At 27.9% G+C, this 21,602-nt stretch overlaps 1 protein-coding gene across 1 annotated transcript; it reads right to left on the bottom strand.

Annotated features, from left to right (window-relative positions):
* Window positions 1-109: 109 nt before the first annotated feature.
* LOC111291509 (homocysteine S-methyltransferase 3-like) lies at window positions 110-3,849 on the bottom strand. Its single transcript, XM_022883353.2, has 6 exons — window positions 3,592-3,849; window positions 1,483-1,769; window positions 1,215-1,344; window positions 890-1,093; window positions 497-568; window positions 110-409 (listed from the first exon to the last, which is right to left on the bottom strand). Exons 1-6 carry the CDS (start codon window positions 3,751-3,753, stop codon window positions 236-238), a joined length of 1,029 nt encoding a protein of 342 aa, XP_022739088.1. The 5' UTR covers window positions 3,754-3,849; the 3' UTR covers window positions 110-235.
* Between the last annotated feature and the right edge of the window lie 17,753 nt (window positions 3,850-21,602).

The raw sequence follows: 21,602 nt of genomic DNA, 5'->3' as shown, positions 1-21,602 counted from the left end.
TATGATAATCCTATTCTTTTCATTTTTTTCTTCATAATTCTGAAAAACTAAAAATTATAAAGTTCCTCTAACCTATAATACCTTTCTCAAACAGACTGCACAAGACGGGTAAATAAACCTTTATTTTTGTCACATAGAGCATGTCGTTACATTGACTTGATTATGATATTTCTGATCCATTTAGGATTCATATGGTCAATGTCCAAGAAAGTAAAATTTCAGATTAACATCTGATTTAATTATCTTCAGCCTTGGACAAGGTAAGTGATGATTTGTCAAAGAGAATCCTGGATATGGCTCTGATGGTGTTTGGAGTAGTCCTGCAGCACCCACCAAAGAGAGATGCGCCAGCATCTCGCCATTTGCCTACATATGACACAAAGTCCTCATCTGCTTCCCCACTTGATTTCTGCAAAAGAAAGCTCCAATTCAGTTTCTTGATCACTATTCAGTCCTAAAATAACCATTAGAAAAAAAAATGCAAGCAGTCGCTGACCACCCATTGCTTGCTTTCTGCATCATAAGTCTCACCACTGTTGGGATATATGACCACCGGTTTATCTGTCACCTGAAATTGCAAGATCATTGTTAGCATAACAATCTTTACCATAGAATGAGAATAAATTTTGGTTTTATGATGTGAACATCTCATATCACGACTCATTTTATTTAAGGGAGGATGGAAAATTTAGTAAAATTCAGTTTAAAAGAACCACGAGCTCAGTTAGTTCATATAGCCATCATAGAGATGTCATTCAGCAGGTCTGAAGTTTAAATCTCATCATTTGCATCTCTTTTTCCTGTCCCTGTACCATGGCTTCTTATATATCACAAAAAAAAAAAAAAAAATTCAGCTTAAAAGAAGTTGCAAACACCAAATGATGATTACCTTCCTAATGGAGAGAATTAGTCCATGGATAAATCTAGGAGGGGTACAGTTGATTCCTACAGCAGCAACTTGCTTGCATGAATCCGCAACGGAGGCACACTCACTAATAGAATCACCACTAACCACATTGACTCCATCCTTGGAGGAAAAAGAAAACCAAGCTGGAATGTCTATACCTTCCTCCTCGAGAAGCTCAGCATATGCCTGCACTTGATTCAAGCAAAATCAGTAAGTAAAACCACAGCTAAGAAAATTGTTCTAGGAAAAGTATTTTGTAATGACATTGTCAAACCATTGGTTTGTAGCATATAAAGATAGAAAATACCTGTGCTTCTAGCTTGTTTGGAATGGTTTCAAATGCAATGAGGTCAGCACCTGATTTGGCCAGAATCTGTACCCTTCTCCTGTGAAAATCCTTCAATTTTTCCATTGTCATTGAATCGCCATAGTTGCCACTGGAAAGGAACACAGGAAAATATGAGATGTTGTCAGAAAACGAAAATTTCAAACAATTAATGTCAGAAATGTTAAAAAATACTAATTATGAGGACCATAAATTGAGTAAAATCATAAATATTAATAGCCTTACTTACGTATACTCAGATCCATCAGCCAAATAAGCCCCATAGCTGCCCACAGAAGCAGCAACTAGAACTGGACGTCTGGTGGTAATGTTCTCGCTGTGAAGGAAGTCCCAAGAGTCTTTGGTACATCTGTCATGATAAATTTGCCGAGCCTCACAAGCAATTTCAACACTTCTCCTAATCAATGTTTCAGCTTCTTCCCTGGATAGGCCTTTGGCTTCAAAACCCTGAATAGTTGCCTGATAAGATGCGGTTATAATCACATTTGCACCAGCATCGAGGTAATCTAGGTGAACCTACAAATATGTTATATCAAACGTGTCAATAGGCAAACAAAATTACAAAAGGCAGATAAAAAATCTGTTCCTCTCTACAAAAATAGCAGGTGGTTATTACTTGACATCTAGTGATTGATCAGTCTGAATTTTGGAATGAAATTGAAGGAAGAATAGCTTCTATTAACAGCTAAATTTCTATATCATGGCCTAATCAAGGCAAATACTAGAACAATGACTTTAATCAACTGTATTTCATTGCTTGGTACAGATCTGTTAATTTTAGACAAAATATGAATGACACACATAAAAAGATAAAAAAAATTGTATATGAGTTTAAAAAAAAAAGATATTTTATTTTTGATGTATCGACACGAATTAAAATATAATAACTTATATATACATATTTGATATAAAATAAACACAATATAAATATACAAATTACCAAATTTACTAGCTTTTCTATTTTTCAATTTTTCTAGTCCTGATTGTAGAGTTAGAAGTAACCTTCTTTCTCCCCTTAATCTCAAGTTTCTTAAACAAATTGCATTCATATTGATCAATTAATATGAAAAGTTACGAATACTCGCACGTCTGGAACTAATTTTAGCAGGGAAAAAAGCACTGTCAAACCCTTAGCTTAATAAAAAGGAATTTCAAAGGAAAAAGAATTACTTCTAAAGTTTGGTTGATATGCTATCAACCAATGCGTCTCACTTTTTCTAAATGCAAACTCCAAGCATTTCTAGATTATACATTGATATAAGAAAATGAAAAAGAAAACATTGACTTGTCTTCCATCTTTATTGGATAAAATGGAACAAACAACCATATGAAGCACTCCTTCCCTCACTTCTGTCAATCAATTTATTTGGTTATGTTTGCATGCAGCACAACGAAGAGACTTCCTCTCCTTCCTCGTTGTACCATACCTCCAATCAGCTTTTTTTTGGAGACGTTTCAAACATAACCATATTTGATGCTTTATAGCAAATTTGAATGAAATATAATATGTTTAGAATACAAATGTTAATTAATAATTGGGGATGGATTAATATTTTTTTATTTATTGATTTTAATAAATAAAAAATGAGATTAAATTTTTTTTATTTATCTTTATTATTTTTTAAATTTATTAAAATTAATAATTAAAAAATATAATTTTTTTAATTTTATGCTAATATAAATTAATTCCTCCTTTTAATAATTAATTGTATCAAAGAAATAAGGAAATAATATATTCTATGACATCTTCTGATTGTCCAAAAGTAGGAATAGACAAATGTCATGAAAATCTCACATCATACCACAAGAAAATCTCTTAGCTGGGAAGGCTAGCTTTTAACACGTTGCAGGCGGATGATATGTCAATTCATATTTGTGTCTTGTAAGTTAGTGACAAATATATAATTTTATTTTTCTTTTTTATTAACCTTTTTTAAAATTAAATTTTATTTAATGAGATTTTGTTTAATTGATTTTTTAATTTGAATTTATTTTTTATTTTCTATTAAAAATAACAAAAAAAAAACACAAAAATAAAAAATCATCCGAACACAACTTAAAGAATCAATGTTTCGTAAATGTTTTTGATTTTCAGTTATTTTTCTCGAAATTTTTTATTTTTTTACATAACATAATCCGAAATAATAATTTCAAAAGGAAACGGAAAAAAAAAAACCTGTTTGTCTTGTTACTACTTTTTTCGAAGAATCCAATAAAAACTTGTAGTAAAAAAAAAAAAAAAGAATAAACATTAGGCAAAATTCTTTTTTTTTTCTTTCTTTTCTTATGTGAAACACACGCATGTCCAAACGTGATTACAAGGTAAGAAGAGAAGTACCCTTCGAACAAGATCGGGAGAACTGATAAGACATTTGGCACTCCAAAGAGGATCATTGAGGTTTTGGCCATGGCGTTCAAGTTCAGTAGCGAACCCACCATCTACCACTGCATACCCACCGCACTTTGCAAGAAAATCTGACACCAACACCGATGGTTCCATGCCTTCCAATCCCCTGTTGGAGAAACAAAGAGACAGTGTGACAGAGAGACAGAGAGAGAGAGAGAGAGCTGGCAAAGCTTCCAAGATTTTGAGGACAAAGGTTCTAGTTGTTAACACAAGTCAACATTTTATAGGGGGAAGAAGTCATTCCAAATTACAAATTTCTCCTTGTTATTTTCATAAATATAAATTCTTTCCATGTGATTTTTGTCCTTATAATTTGGGGTATTGTCATTTTCCTTATATACGTGTAAATTGCATCACATATATATGATATTCATATAACATTTTATTTTCATTAATCGTATTTAAAAATTAATTTTGGACCTGTAATCAGTTAAAAATATTTTAAATTCCGTCAATTGTCTCTAAAATTAAAAAAAAAAAAATCTATCACCTTAATGCACGTGAACATTCATGTAGAAGTTGTTATAGAAATACGAAAGAGAAGTTTGCAAAGTTCTTATGCATTAAGCATCATATATAATTAGGATTTATATTTAATATATTATTAATATATAAATTTTATACATTATAATGAATAAGATAATATTATTTTATTAATAAAGTGAATCAAATGATATCATTTTATTAATGAATAAATTTTTTAATAAATATTTATTTTAAATATTAATATTTACTCATTAATTAGATATCATTATTTGATTTACTGATAATATATAAAAATTATACATCATTAATGTATTAAATATAAACTCAATTAATTATGAGCAAAACACACTTACTTAAAATTGAAGACTAGCGTGGACAAATGAAGGGTGGTGATCATGGTTTGATGATAATTAATTTTGCAAATTCTCCAATTCAATCAAAAGGTTTTCCCAGACATATAAAAATTTTCCATATATACATATATTTAGAAAAATTATTTCATTTACCTTAAGTTTTTAGATTTATCAACGAAGTTAATAAAATGAGATATAATATTTTAAAAATAAAATATGTGACATTTTTTAAATTTTATAAAATTTAAAAAAATTCATGACGAGATAAGTTTTATTGGTCATCAGGAAATTCTAACCAACATTAATCTCCACATTTTTACAAGCAGTCTTGCCAGCTGTAGCATCTTGTGTATTCAATTACTAATGTGGTCTATTTCAAAACAAAATAATTAATGACTACAGATTCAAGCCAGCCTGATCGATCAATGTACACAGCCTTAAAAGCGTCCAAATTCCCTTTATTTTTGTCTTTATTTTTTTCTCTCTCTTTTATTAATTCCGAAAACCCTTCTCTTTCCCCTCCAATGAGAAGACATAGCTTTTGTTTCTTAAGCAGAGGATTTGGCTAGGAATGATAACGGGTAAGGCCGAGTCAAAGTGAATTTTTGTTTTTTTTTTAATTTGATTTAATTTTATATCATAATATTTGATTTGAAGATTTATTTTTTTATATTTGAATTTGATCTAATTCAATAATATATAAATTATATTTTATTAGATTCAATTTAAAATTAATAAAATATTTTTAATATAAAATATTATTTTTAATATAAATATAAAATTAAATAAATATATAAATATTAAATTAAATAAAATAATTAAAAATAATTCTTTTATATATCAAATCGAATCAAATTTACTTAAAATTTGATTTAATTTTTTTTATTATTACTTTATTTGATCCGACTCAAAATTTAATTTTCAAAAAAAAAAAAAAAATCTTAAAAAGTTGATTAGAATAAAAACCCATAAAAAATGAATTGATACGCCAACCCTAAATTTGTCGAAGGGCGAAGTGAAAAAGAAAAAGTGTACTCAACTACCAATTTGAAAATTGGAAGTGGAGTCACACTCACGTCTATATATATAAGTCCAGGAGGAAAAGATAACAATGACTTCCATTATCGTAGTTTAGAGATAATGATATCATGTTGCGAATATATATTAAGATAAGATTCTGAGATAAGATTGGCTTTAATATTAGAATTAAAAAGTAAATTTATTTTAGATGATTATTTTTAGTAATAGTTTTAATTTTAAATTATCTTTGATTTAAAAATTTATTTTTAATAAATAAGAGATCATAACTTGAATAGTTTAAAATTTTGTTATTATTTTAAATTATCATGGCTTTATATATTAAAAGCCAACATCAAGGCACTAAAAAATTAATAGTTTTATATGTTAGCTTTGTGTAAAATTCTCTTTCATATCACCAATATTCAATTGTATCAACATAGCTTCTTCAATCTTATTTATGACACGTAAGTCGAGATTCATTATTTAATAAATAAATTATAAAAGTTAAAAATTTAAAATTTATATCTTTTAAATATATTATTTTTAAAAATATTTACATACATGAACAAAATTAAGTCCCAGATTCCAATGATTTCCAATTTTCCATAGCTCCTGATCTACTCGAACCCAACAATACTTTCCATTTGGCAAACTAAAATGGGAATCAAGTGAAAGAGGACAAACATATATAAGTGTAAGGTTGGTATTGGATCGAATTTGAGATCGATTTTATTTGTCTCGAATTCAACTTGACTTTAAGTATTATTAAATTCGAATTTGATTTTATTCGAAATTTTTTTTATTTTTTCATATTCGAATTCGATTTCGATTCGATATTATATAAACTGTATTCGACTCGATCCGAATTGAAATTAATAAAATATTATTTTTTAAATATAAATATTTAAAAATATTATTATATAAATATATAAATAAAAAATTAAATAATTAATTAAAAAATAATTTTTTATATAATATCAAATCGAATCAAATTTATTTAAAATTTAAATTCAATTTAATCTCAATTATTTTTTAATTTTATTTGATTTAATTTAATTTAAAATTTAAATTAAAAAAAATCGATCCCATAAAATTAAATCGAATTAAAATTCGTTGGAGGCGTAGCGGATTCCCGTCCCTAAGTAAGTGCATGCTGTCAAAGAAAGATAGGAGTAATTTTGCTATCACTATATCGAGGTTGAGACAGCCAGGGAGATGGATGAAAGAAAAATGTCTTGTCATACCTTTCACATCCATTGCGTGAAAACGTACAAATTCTGAAGAAGAAAACCACTAATATTTCACTATTTCTTTTCTTGAGTGACTTAATATTTTTTTCCATTTTATTTCTCCTAAATACTCACATCCTTTTTGTGAGTGCACGTCTTTTCAATAGGTTTACTTACAGATGATTTTGATGGATTATGAATTGATTTTAATAAGATTAAAATTAATAATTAATTTAAAATTAATTATTATAATAAAATTAATAATTAAGTTAAAATTAATTATTATAATAAAATTAAAATTAATAATAAAATATATATTTTGATATAAAAGTAAGATAATGATAAAATGAATAGTAGTGAAAATAAAATATTATCATTAAAAATATTGATTAAAAAATTTAAATTATTTAATATTTATCAAAATTAATAAATAATTAAAAAAGTCAAATTGTTTTTAAATAAAATTACAATTTTATTGATAAATAATTAAAATTTATTTATTAATTCATTATATAATAAAGTTTATTTATTTACTAATTTATTATATAATAAAATTTGTTTTATATTAAATTAACAAAATTACTTTATAATTTTTAAATAAAATTAAAATAAAAAAGAACTAGAGGTGTGAAGTTGTTCACTCGAAGGAGGAAAAAAATAAAGCAATTGCAGTGGTGGACTGGAACCCCACCTTCCAATGATAAATTGTCAAAAATTACACCACACCGTAATTTGTTTGAATTGTCGGCATAACTTTCCATAATAATTACAGCTTTGGCACGTTTCAATCTAAATCAGCCTTTTGTCTTTTTTCCATTTGATTGGTATTTTTATTATATAAAATAAAAGAAAAGAGTAAAGGGCAATACCATAATTTGATTTAAAACAAATAAAATAATTGAGATATAACATTAAATCATAAAAAAATATTTCAATTACATATTTAGTTGATAAAAAATTTATATATGCTTATAAATCTTTACAAAGATACTGTTATTAAGACATCGACTATAAATGTAAAGGATGTCAAAAGATAGATATAAGAATTTCATTGACGATGACGACTCTAAAAAAATAAAAGAAAGAGTCCACCCTTTCAAGTTTCTACCCAACGCAAATCTTAACCATGTAACAAAGACAATACAATACATAGGGATAATGGGGCTCTCATTTCCCAATTGGTATCATTACCTTTTACTTCTATCCATGCAATGTTGTGGGGGGCAATCTTGCATTGTGACATTAATGTAATCATCTTGCGAGTGGTCGAACCTAGTTTAAAAACATAAAAGAAAAATTGCAGGCAGTGATCAAATTTCTACTAACTATACTCTTAATAAGTTCCGCCAATGAAAGTCTGCTAACTAGACGTTTTTATTCAATGGTTAATATATATATATATATATATATATATTATATATAAAAAAGTGAATGAGTGTCAGTAACGAACGACTTAAATATTTTTATAAATTTTTAAATTAATAAATTATCTTTAAATATATAATTTTTATTAATTTATTTAAGTTTAATTTAAATTAACTAAAATTTAAAATAAAATTTATGTGAAATTAAACTATTTAAAATTTTTAATTTTTAATTTCAAAATTATTAAAAGTAATTGGTTAGAATATCCTTAGTAAATGTTTTATAAATTTTAATTTAAATGAATTTTTTATTATTAAACTTTTTTTTATAATTAGATTACAAAAGAGTTAAAAATGATTGACTAAAATACCCCTAATGAAATTTTAATTTAAAAAATATTACCAATGATAGATTAAAATACCATTGGTAATATTTTTATAAATTTTAATTTAAATGACCTTTTTCATTATTAAACTCATTTTTTTATAAGTAGAATGTTTTTTCAAATCAAATGAAAATAAAAATAAAACGAGATCAAAGTTTAGGTTGCATAGAAATAAAATAATTATATGAAATTTGTTTATTTAGTTATTTTAAAAATAATTGTATATGTAGTTTATGTTGATAAATAAATTCATTAAAGATATCATAATTAAGTCAATGAAGCATATTTTTTTTTTCTATTTTTTACATTCAAATTTTTTGTTTTAATATATTAACTATATATGTATGTTAATGATTTTATTATTTATAGATTTTATGAGTTGATCATTCGATCATTGATAACATAATTAAATTTCTTTAGTCTCTTGAAATAATTCTTTAACATATCATTCTTACATTTTAGTCTAACATCTATAACTAATTTCTCTTTTATATTTTTTGTCTTTAGAATTTTATAATTGTTATTCCCATGAACAAAAACAAATATCAAATCAAATACAAATCAATTGTATCCCTTCCACTAATAATTAACACTATGTGATTTATTAAACACTTTAATTGGACTTTTCATCTATAAAATTAGATGATATAGGAGGTAGTGGAACTAACAATGGCTTAGGATTGGATCTTGTTAAATTGCCATAACAATTGTTTACCTTGATTGAAACAACAATTGATTTAATTTTCTCTCAACTTTTTATCTTAATATGCATATATATGATTAATTTATATGTTAAGATTATTTAATCTTTCTTAATTGTATTAAATTACTCCATTTTTTTTGTCATCTAAGTGATTGAACAACCTAACATGAATTATTATAAGTAAAAAATTATCAATTGAATAAAATTAAGTGTTTTGGGTGAATTATTTCAAGGATTGACAAAATTCATTGGATCTATTTTTTGAATGTGTTTATGACAAAATTATATTCATTAATGAAAATTATGTTGTTAATGATGAAAATAAAATCATTATAAATAGCATAACATAACAAATTTGTTTTTCTTATAATTGAAAATTTTTTAAGAAAACATAACAAGCACCAAGGTTAAGAATTTATTTTATTTTATTTCATTTAATTTTCAATTGTACTAAAAGAATAATTCTATTAAAATAGATAACAGTGAAGAAATATAATGGCTGAAATTTTATATTAATGAGTATATAGTTGTGGCCACAACTAATACCATCTATTTCTTAAATGACAAGAACGAGCAACAATGTCTAAAGTATATATATGATATGCAAAATGAAAAGTTTAGACCTATTAGCTTGAAGTGATTATATTAGAGATTTAGTCTCAAGTGGAGATAATTATCATAAAAGAAAATTGAATTCAAAGATATTTGGTTAGTAATACTATAAGTAGAATGAATTTAAACCCTTACTATTAGACACCAACAATGGGAACCCAACTTTGAATTAGTAATCTCTAATTACAAAGCTTAATGGGTAAAAACAAGTTATTGTTATGTATTTGTTTAGTACTAGTAAAATCCATTTAAATTTTAGAAACTAATATGATCCATTGCTTGGGGAAGATAAGTTTTTATACTCTTAATAGAGTTTAGTATTTAAATGGCTAAAGCAATGGAGACATAATGAAAATTCTACTTATATAAACATAGAAGTGGTGTTGCTTCAACAAGAAAAATTAAGGTCTTTCTTGTAAATGTTTATGAATATGATAAGCACATGACCATAACAATGCTAATGCTAAAGCAGTTGTAAACCTCTAAAAGAATAATAAATAAGTATTATGTGTGTTATATCTTCAATTCTAACACTAGAAGTTGAGGTTTAATCTACAGACATCATTAATTTCATTAGAATTCTAAGATATATACTCTGACTGAAGGTTTTAAATTGAGAGATACATTTTTGTATTTATAATATTTATTTATGTGAAAGGTTAAATATTAAACACCAACATTGCAAACTGGTGGGGGATTGTTTGCAGTTTAGAATGTGGTGTATCTCACATTAGATAGAAAAATTTAATTATTGATGAATAGAATTAATTTTGTTTTAATTTTATTCATATTTTAAATAATTATGTTTGAACAGAAATAATTATTATATGACAAATTGTTATAATTATTTGAATATAAATAAATTATTGTTCATAAAGGTCATGATTATAAAAAAAGTCATAACCATTTGAATAGAAGTTATATCTGTTCATTCATTATAAATAGATATTTTAATGTAATCATTTTCACTACTATTACTTGGAGAGTTTTGAGGCTTTATTATATCCTAAAGACATAATTGCTATTAATAAAGTGTTTTTCACGCCTTAAAACTAAAATTTTTTCTATTTTTTCTATTCTCTTATTTATTTTTTCTAACATGAACTTCTCTTGTACAATATGGTATATTGTATCTTTATTTTCCAAGCTCATTTTTGTAATTTCATTGTGATTCTCAACTTCTCTTCCTTGACATCTTTATATTTCCTCTTTTATCTCATTTTCTTTAGAAGGGACGTAAGTGGCTAGTGGTTGACAATTTAATTGTTTCTTTCTTTATTTGATATGCTATGGAACATAAGTTTAATTTTCCAAATTTTGTTAAGGTTTAGATGATTTAGAATGAAATCTTTGGAAAGCCTCCATAAATGAAGAGAGGTTATTGATGAAGGCAGGAAGATGACTATTACACATGATGTAGGAAAACAAAGGTTGGCTTAATGATTGGTTAGGGATTTTTTATCTCACAAGGGATGCTTCTGACTTAATTTATTCTGACTTAATTTAAGGGTTAAAATACTAAAAAATGCCCTTGTATTGTTTCACATTTCTTAAACAAACTTATATATTTCTATGTATGCAAATAAATTCTTATATTTTGATTTATATCCAAATAAATCCTTATTTCAAATGAAAGAATGGTTTATGTTAAGAACTTATTTAGGTACAAATTAAAAGTTTAAAGACTTATTTAGATATAAATTAAAGGTTAATGGCTTATTTAGATTCAAATTAAAGATTAATAGTTTATTATTGGCAAAAAAAGATTAAGGGTTTATTTAAATATAATAAAAGTATAAAAATTTATTTAAATAAAGTTGTAAAATTAGGATTTTTATTATTTTAACCTAATTTAAGCCTGTTGCATATATTGTATGTACATAAAAAAAGGTCTATTAATCTTAATGAAAAGAAACATTCTTCTTGTTAAATGTGTTAAATTCTAATAGTAATCCATTTTCTTTATAAAGTACTCCAAGGCCTTAGCTTATGAATGGGTTGTTCTCCAAAAGGAAAAACTAAGCAAGCAATGGACTAGTTTAAGGCAATATAAAGCTAGTGCCTCTTGGGCTTGGAGGGCTTTTTGCAAGATTATTTTTTGATAATCTTTTTTTAGGTATTTACTTTGGGCCATTGCATTTACTAGGTCCAAGACTTTAAGCTCAAATAGCTCAAAAGATCTTTGATGTTCATTTGCTGATATATTAACAGATTGAATAGGGTTTGGGGAATTTTTTTGGTTTGATTTTATAAAATTTATATTTGATTTTGATATGAAAATATTATTTATTTATAGCCAATATGCATATATATAATTAATTTAATAATTTTGATTTAATATAATATTCATAAAATATTAACTCCAAATAGCTTGAAGAAAATGTTGGGGATTAAGAGCCTATCCTATAGACCAAAAGCAATATTATATGTAAAAAATAACAATATTACACAAAAACACTAAGGATTTATAGTGGTTCACCCTAAAAGTTATGTCCACTTTTGAAACTGCTGTAAAAATTTTACTATGATGAAGATGAGAAATTACAAATAAGAAAAACTATCTCTTACTTTCTATATTTTGCATTAGCTCTTTAACTCTTTACATCTCTTTTTTCTCTTCTCACTTCATCACTTGACTTATACATAAAAGCACAAACCAATGCCTCTTTTATATATAGAGTTCAAGCCCTCTATTAATTACAACTTTTATCTCCCAAGCATCATCTAACTCCTTCTGACAACTTACAGTTAATGGTAAGAGTTTCAACAACCAACTTTCATCTCCAATAATAAAGAAGGTTGAATTTATATCCATATTTTCTAACCAACTTTCATATCCAATTAATGGTGAAAGTTATAACAATCAATTTTCATCTCCAATAATAAATGAAAGTTGAATTTGTCTCCACATCTTTAACAATCTCCCATTTGGAGACTAATTCATTATCAATTGTCTCCTCATATAGCAATTGCGACTTTTTATTTTTTAGTAGAGAAGTCCAACTGAAGTTGCACACAATATTAGTTTCTTAGTTGTTACAATCTTTGTTAACATATCAGCTGAATTATAATTTTTTTGAATCTTTTCAATTGTTACAGTCTTTGCCCTGACATGATAGATATGATTTTTGGCCAAATGAATGGCATTCTAACTGTCATAATGCAACATACTTCTATCAAACTTATGACCAAGTTCATTCAAGAAAGACTGTAACCATATAATTTCTTTACTAGCCTCTGTCATCGCAACATATTCTGACTTAATAGTAGACAATGCAACTATATTTTACAACTTTGAAACCCCACTAATTGCTATACCACCCAACGTGTAAACATAACTGGTATTACTTTTTTTATTATCTTATATTGCCAACCATGTCAACGTTAACATAACCATGCAATCTTGAGTTTGATTTATTGAAACACAAAGCTAGATTTGTTATACCTTTTAGGTACATGAGAATCCACTTAACAACCTTTCAATGTTGTTTTCCCAAATTACTTATATATCTGCTCACAACTCCCACTACATGTGTTATGTCTAGTTTGGTACATACCATGGCATATATAAGACTGCCAATGGCATATGTATAACGCACTTTAGCTATGTAAGCTTTTTCTTACTTTGTTATAGGTGCTTGGTCTCTAGACAATTTGAAATGACTAACAAGAAGAGTGTTCACAAGTTTTGCTCCATCCATGTTGAATTTGTAAAGCACTTTCTTTAAATATTCTTATTGTGATAGCTTAAGGACTTTCCTATTTTTGATGATTCTCATTCCAAATATTTGTTTTGCAACGCCAAAATCCTTTATTGAAAATTACTCTAAAAACTTTTTTTTTCAATTTTTCAAGTTTTTGTATGCTTGCTTTGGCAATCAACATATCATTGACATACAACAAAAGCATAATGTAAGAGCTATCAAATGTTTTGATATAATAACAATGATATGCTTGACACTTTGAAAAACCATTGCTGTACATGAAGTTGTCAAACTTTTTATACCATTGTTTAAGAGCTTGTTTCAGACCATATAGGCTATTCAGAAACTTGCACACCATTTTTTCTTTTTCTTGGACCTCAAAACCTTGTAATTGCTGCATGTAAATTTCTTTTTTAGGTTACAATGAAAAAAGGCTACTTTTACGTCCATTTGCTATAATTGTAAATCTTCTTTTGCCATTAGCTTAAGAATAGTTTTGATTATGGTTTATTTAACCACTAGAGAGAAAATATTGATGTAGTCAATGCTTTCTTTTTGTTGAAAGCCTTTTTACCACCAACCTTGCTTTATATCATTTAGTGTCATCATATTTTTCTTTTATCTAATAAACCCACTTATTCTGCAATGTTTTCTTTCCTGTTAATAATTATGCTAACTACTATGTTTGGTTTGTTATTAAGGAATCCATCTTATCTTTCATGACTAGCTCTCACTTGATTGAATCATCAACTTGTTTTACTTCTTCATAACATTTTGGTTCACCTTTGTCAGTTAAAATAATGTAATTCAATAAGGGAGAAAATCTCTATGACGACCTGATTGTTCTTGAAGATTTTCTAAGTTTTGCTATTAGAATGGATTGATTAACATTTGAGACTATATTATCTTATTTTTCTATAGGTGTGTTATTTGAGTTTCTCGAGCATTTTATTGTAAATCATTCACTAGAAAGTCTTTCAAGTGAATCACTTCAAGCTTTTTCATTTTTGAATCTGTAGTTTCTAAAATATTGCTTAACCTATCTTTACACAAAATCTACTCATTAAAGATCATATCTTTACTTTTGATAATTTTTTTTATCATCCGAAAAATGATAACCAAACTTAGTGACTCCATAGCCGATGAAGTAGCATTTCTTAGATTTTGAATCAAGTTTACTTCTGGCAACATCACCAATATGAGCATAGGCAAGACATCCAAACACTTTTAAAAATGAGTGTTGTACCTTTTTACTACTCTAAATCTCTTTTGATATTTTGTAATACAAAGGTACTGAAGGACATCTATTGATTTAGAAAGCAACAGTGTTGACTGCATTTGCCCAAAATGCTTGAGGTAGCCCTGTGTGAATTGTCATGCTTTTTGCACTTTCATTTAGGGCTTTGTTCATCCTTTTGGCTACTCCATTTTGTTGAGGTGTCCTCAGAATGGCTTTCAACATCTTTATATCATTCTTGGCACAGTAACACCTAAAATTACTGTCAAAGTATTCTTTCCCATAATTGGACTTTAAACATTTGACTTTTAGATTTGTTTCATTCTCAACCATGGCTTTCCTCTATTTAAATGCATTAAACACATCTGATTTATTCTTCAAAAAATAAAACCATACCTTTCTAGTTAAGTCATCAATAAATGTTTCGTATTAGCTGTATTAGCCTTAAATTGATCTTTATTTTGAAATGACAAAACATTAAGCTAAATCAACTTGATTAAGATTTTGAAAAAGATTTATTTAGTACATGTTCTTAAATTTTATTATTTTTTGTACTAAGTAAATAATAATTTTTTCAAAGTGATGTTTGATTTGAAAAATATCTTGGAAAATTTCTTTAAAAGATTGGTCTTAATGTTTATATCAAAAATATAAATTTTCAAGATAGACAAATCTTTGTAAAATTTTTTTCAAAGTACAAACAAACCTTTCTTTATGTTTTTGTATTTCTTAAACCAAAAATAGCTTTAAAGATTATTTATTTGAGCTTAAATGAAAGTCTAATTTTTGTTTATAAAGTGAACTTATTCTTCTTGGACTCAATAAAATTTTGATAATATTGGTTTTGAGAAATGGATTAACTAAAGAAAGATGTTTTGTGATAACAAGATTTTCCAACATTGAATTTGTTTTATTTTTCTATATTGATTTACAAAGTTTTAATATTTCAATTTTATATAGATGGAAAGCTTTTTGAGTCTACTATATAATAGCTAAAACAAAATCTAAATCTAAATTTTTTAAGAAAATATTATGAATTTTTACTAGAGATTATGCAATTATCTAACAACTGCACAAAAGGTAGTTTTGAAAATTCACTAAATTTTTATACACTAAATTAGATGGTAAATTTTATATGGATAAAAGCCTTTTAAGTCTTGTTTCTAAATCTTCAAATGGGTCTTGATTTGGAGTTATGCAACTCAAGATATTATCAAGTTAGTGAGTAAAGTGCAAAATAGGAGACAATTGACATCACTGTTTATCCAAAATCTCCCTTGATGCAAAATCAGCAAAAATCAATCAATGGGGTATGAAAAAAGATCAATCCTTTCTCCTGTAACGACCAAATTTTGAGTAAAATTCAAGAACCAATCGATCCCTTCACCCCAAACAACTTCTAATAGCTACTTTGAAATGAGAAAAACATGGTTTTTCATTTCCCAGTCTTTTTCAATGACTACAAACTCATTTCTTCTATAAATTAGACATGCAACACACTTGTGAAGTAAGAAAGCAGGCAACAACAAGCCTTATATTCATTCTCTCAAGAATTCAAGAGAATTTTAAATATTAGAGCTTTAATTCTTCCTATTCTTATATCCAAGTTATATTTATTTTTCTTTTACCATTCTTTATACTTAACATTAGCAAACATTTACCTATTAGATGTTTTTCATTGTTTGCAAATTCTTTTGACATCCAAAGGGGACTAGAGAGTAAGAGGTGTGGTATATTCTTAAGAGTTTTGTAGTGAGATTGAGTAGAATCCTATAAAGGGAAAATGTTACTATTTAAGCCTTAAAAAAGATAAGGACTACATCTTGTAAGAGATATTTCAATTAGTGGATTAAACTTCTTGGTGAGTAAGGTTAAAAGAAATGACGTAGGTACCTTTAGAGAATGATTGAACCTTTATAAATCTTTGAGTTTGATTTCTCTATTCCTACTCTTTTATTTTCATTGTTATTTAATTGCACTTTAATTTCATATATTTCATATATTTTCAACTTCCCATTTACATTAACTTGAAATTTTATTTTCAAAAAAGAATTTAGAAATAATCCAATTCACCCATCTCTTGAATTGTTATCTACACTTGAGCTAATAATTCATAGTAGAGTTTGGACTCTTTTTTGTAAGTCTAAAAACCTTGAGAAAAGATCCTATGGCTCAATGTATTTTCCAAGATAGTGAGAAAGTCCTCAAAACTCCTAAGTTTGATTAATATGAGCTATTGGAATCGAAAATGTGAATGAAAGCTTTTATAATGGCTCATTATATTGGAGCATAGTTCATGGCAGAAATAGGACTTGGAACTCCTTCCAAAGATGCAAAGTACATTAAGCAAATACTAGATGATGATAAGGCCAAATGCATTCTCATAGAGCTCTACACTTCTATAACTTTAGCTTGGTCACAAAATTACTCAACCTCTAATGAGATATGAGAGAAATTAGATGAAACACATGGAGACAAAATGAAGAAGAAATTTGAAAAAAGATCTTATGAAAGCCAATATTCAACAAGTGACACAAAAAATAAAGATGATGATTCAATTGAATACCAATCCACAAACCATAATGGACCATGTCTCATGGCTTTAGATGAAACTGAGGTAACAAATTCTCAAACTTAATCTTATGAATAAGCATTTGATGAATTACAAGTTACTTTTAATGAGTTATTTGTTAAATTTGAATCAATGAGCTTGAAACATAAGAAAATGATTTCAAATTTGAATATTGAAAAAGAATTTTGATGAGTACAAAAAATGACTTGGGAAAACAAAATGAAAAGTTGAAAATGAATTTTAAAATTTTCCAAAAGAAAAATGAAATGCTTGAAAAAGAAAATTTTGATTTGAAAAAGAAGTTTGAAGCTTTGATAAATGAAAAAAATAAAGGTTTCAATAATTCATGTGTTAAAATGGCTAAATGCAATTTTATAATTTTCATGGTCATTTCAGTCCACTTGTCCTATAAGAAGAAAAGTCCCATTTAAAATTAGACAAGTATGGATTTCAAAAGGAACATGAGATTTGGTCATTCACTTTCAAGGACTCAAAGTAATTTTGATACCAAAAATCAAATGAGTAATGTCTTTTAAAGGTGTGATAAAGTAAGGAGTTACATTGTGATTTTGAAGATTGAATACTCTAGACACACAATGGAGAACCTCTAAACTTTTATTTCAAATGAATTTGAAATTAGTTACCTATTCTTGATTGAATATTGAATGCTTAACTGTCATATACTTTCTTGATAATGTAATTTTTGGTTGAAGTTGATCATATGTTATAAATTGCATGATTATGAAAAATATGAGCTTAATTTGAGTGTTTTTCTTTTGTCTATTGAATGCATGATATAAAAAAAATGTTGATTTTTCCTGATGTCTCATAAAGGAACCTTCTATGCAACTTATCGAGAGGCATGTAATGCGTGCAATGATTGTGATGAATGAAAAGACAAGGATGCCGTCAATGAATTATATCATGCATTTCATTCAAGTTAATTTAACTTTTGGTTCAATTCTTTCAAACTTTAGAAGCTGCTTTCAATAATCTCGTCCTTTTTAAATCTTTCAATTTTCAAACAGAAATCTGTCTCATGACGGACCCATCTGGCTTTTAATCGCCCTAAAATCTCTCTTTTTTTTTTTATTCTTTACCATTTTTTTCTTCTTTGTCTTCAGTAATCAATCGATTTCCTTTCATTCTTTTTGTCTCCATGTTACTATTTTTGTCATCCTTATATTGCATTCTCTTTTCAAGCGATGCATTGGTCTATTATGAACTTTATCAATCAATATCTTAATTTTAAATGACAAATGCAATGATTTCAGGTTCAAAGTTGGGTGTGCAATATGACCAGTAATAGGGTATTTCAGGTTTAGAAAGATAAGCCTTTCAAGACATAAAGAAAAGTTAACTCATTTCAAAAATCAAATATCAATTCTCTAAATAATGAACATTTGGATGACCTCAGCCTACTCAGACCAGATCTTTTCCCAAAAACTCGTTACATTTATGATCTTATCACCTGTGATTTCATATGACCAATCTTTACCCCACATCTGTGACTAATGAGAACTTGCCCCCTAAAAATTATCTCTTTTAATTTCGGTGACAATTCATCCATTCGGTGCCACTCCTTCATTCTTTGAAAAACTTTCTTCGAGCTCTACCTTCATTCAAGTCGCTTTTACAGGTTTTCAGCTTAAATGACCCCTTTTGACTCAAACCACCCTTTTCGGGTTTTCAAATTGAATCACTTCCTTTCTCATTTTTTTTTTTCATTTTTTTTATTTTTTGTTTATTTTTTGTTTTTTTTCATTTTTTTATATATTTTTTCTTCTTTTTTTTAAGCAAAATATTTCTTGACAATGTCTGAATTTACAGGATTTGGTAATTCATCTCCGTTCATTTCTGTAAGGATCAGAGCTCCACCAAAAAAAACCTTTTTTACCACATATGGACCTTCCCAATTGGGCGTCTATTTTCTTCTATTGTCAAGCTGACATGGCAAAATCCTTTTCAAAACCAATTCGCCCTCAAGAAAGCATCAGGGTCGTATCCTTTTGTCATGTGCTTGCATGATTCTTCTTTGATACATTTGTCCATAACTGAGTGTTGAGAGCCTTTTTTCTTCAATAAGATTTAGTTGCTCAAAATGATCCTGAACCCATTCTGCCTCATATATTTTGTCTCCATTAACACCCTCAGAGAAGGAATTTCCACTTCAATTGGCAACACAGCTTCCATCCCATACACTAAGGAAAACGGGGTGGCCTCTGTAGAAGTTCGGATTGATGTTCTATAGGCAAGCAAAGCAAAAGGTAACTTGTCATGCCAATCCTTATATGTGTCAGTCATTTTCTCTAATATTCTCTTGATGTTCTTATTCGCAGCTTCCACTACACCATTCATTTTTGGGCGATATGGTACTGAATGATGATGCTTGATCTTGAACTGTGCACATAATTTTTTCATCATTTTATTGTTTAAATTGCTAGCATTATATGAGATAATCATTTTCGGGAGACCATACCGGTATATTATCTCTCTTTTTATAAATCTGCACACCACTGATCGCGTAATACTAACATACGAAGCTGCTTCCATCCATTTTATAAAATAATCGATTACCACAAAGATAAATCGATGCCCATTTAAAGCTTTAGGGGTTATGGGTCCGATCACATCCATTCCCTACATGAAGAAAGGCCATGATGGTGCCAAAACGTGCAGCGAGACTGGAGGAGAATGAATTTTATCTGTATAAATTTAGAATTTGTGGCACTTCCTAGCATAACTGATGCAATCATTTTCCATTGTAGACCAATAGTAACCAGCTCTCATGATCTGTTTGGCCATCATATGCCCATTAGCATGTGTTCCATAAATTCTTTCGTGTACTTCTACAAGTATCATTTTTGCTTCCACAGTATCGACGCACCTTAGCAAAATCTGATCTCTACTCTTTTTATATAGAATTTCTCGATCAAGCACAAAACTTGCTGCTAATCTTCGAATGATCCTTTTATCATTTTTTGAAGCTTGCTCTAGGTAGTTTTGACACTTGATATACTGTACAATGTCATAGTACCATGATTGTCGATCTACCTCTTCTTCCATATTTGAATAGTGGGCTGGTGAAACTTTCATTTGTACTCTAATGGGTTGGACTCCCATATTATTATTTAATTTAAACATCACTGCCAAAGTGGCCAAGGCATTTGAAATCTAGTTTTCTTCTCAAGGAATATGATGAAATTGAATCTTTTGAAAATGTTTCCTCAAGCCAGCTATGTGCTTTTGGTACAACACTAGTTTCGAGTCCCTGGTCTCCCATTCACCTTTTAGTTGATAAATTACCAAGACTGAATCCTTATATACTTTTAGTGTTTCAATTTTCTTTTTAATGGCCATCTGTAACCCCATGACACATGCCTCATATTCAGTAACATTGTTTGTGCAATTGAAATCTAACATCGCGGTACATGGGTAATAATTTCCTTTTGGGGATATTAGCACTGCTCTAATGCCATACCCTATTATATTGGATGTCCCATTGAAAAACATTTTCCATACCTCTCTTACAGGCTCTTTATCTTCATCTTGTAAGATTGCCATCAAATCTTCATCTGAAAAGTCAAACTTCATAGGTTCATAATCTTCTGTAGTTTGATTAGCAAGAAAATCAGTAATTACACTTACTTTTATGGATTTTTGTATCACATACACAATATTATATTCTGAGAGCATGACCTGCTATCTCGTTAGCCTGCCTGATAAGGATAGTTTTTCAAAAATGTACTTGAAGGGATCCAATTTTGATATTAGCCATGTCGTATGGTAGAGCATGTATTGTCTGAGTCTACGAGTAGTCCAAGCCATTCTATTTGGGGGTACTTGGTCTCGTACTCTATAAACTTTTTACTCAAATAGTATATAGCATGTTCTTTCTTGCCAGTTTCATCTCTTTGCTCCAATACACATCCTATCGATTTTTCTTGAACCGTTAGATATAAAATCAATGATCTTCTTGTAACTGGTGGAACCAACACTGATGGGCTTATCAAATACTCTTTAATCTTTTCAAATGCATTTTGGCATTCTTCATCCCAGTCACCAAGATTATTTTTATGAAGCAACCTGGAGATTGGATCAAATTTCGAGGTAAGTTGGGATATGAAGCGAGAAATATAATTCAATCACCCCAAAAAGCCTCTCATCTCCTTTTGCATGGGTGGTGCTAATAATTCTTGAATGGCTCAAATTTTATCAAGGTCTACTTCTATACCTCTTTCACTGACTATAAACCCTAATAATTTTCCAGATTTAA

Source organism: Durio zibethinus, chromosome 16, assembly GCF_047325235.1.
Source record: "Durio zibethinus cultivar Kanyao isolate XHJ-2024 chromosome 16, ASM4732523v1, whole genome shotgun sequence".
In the NCBI taxonomy this organism is placed as follows: domain Eukaryota; kingdom Viridiplantae; phylum Streptophyta; class Magnoliopsida; order Malvales; family Malvaceae; genus Durio; species Durio zibethinus.
This window is presented reverse-complemented; position numbering and strand designations above follow the sequence as displayed.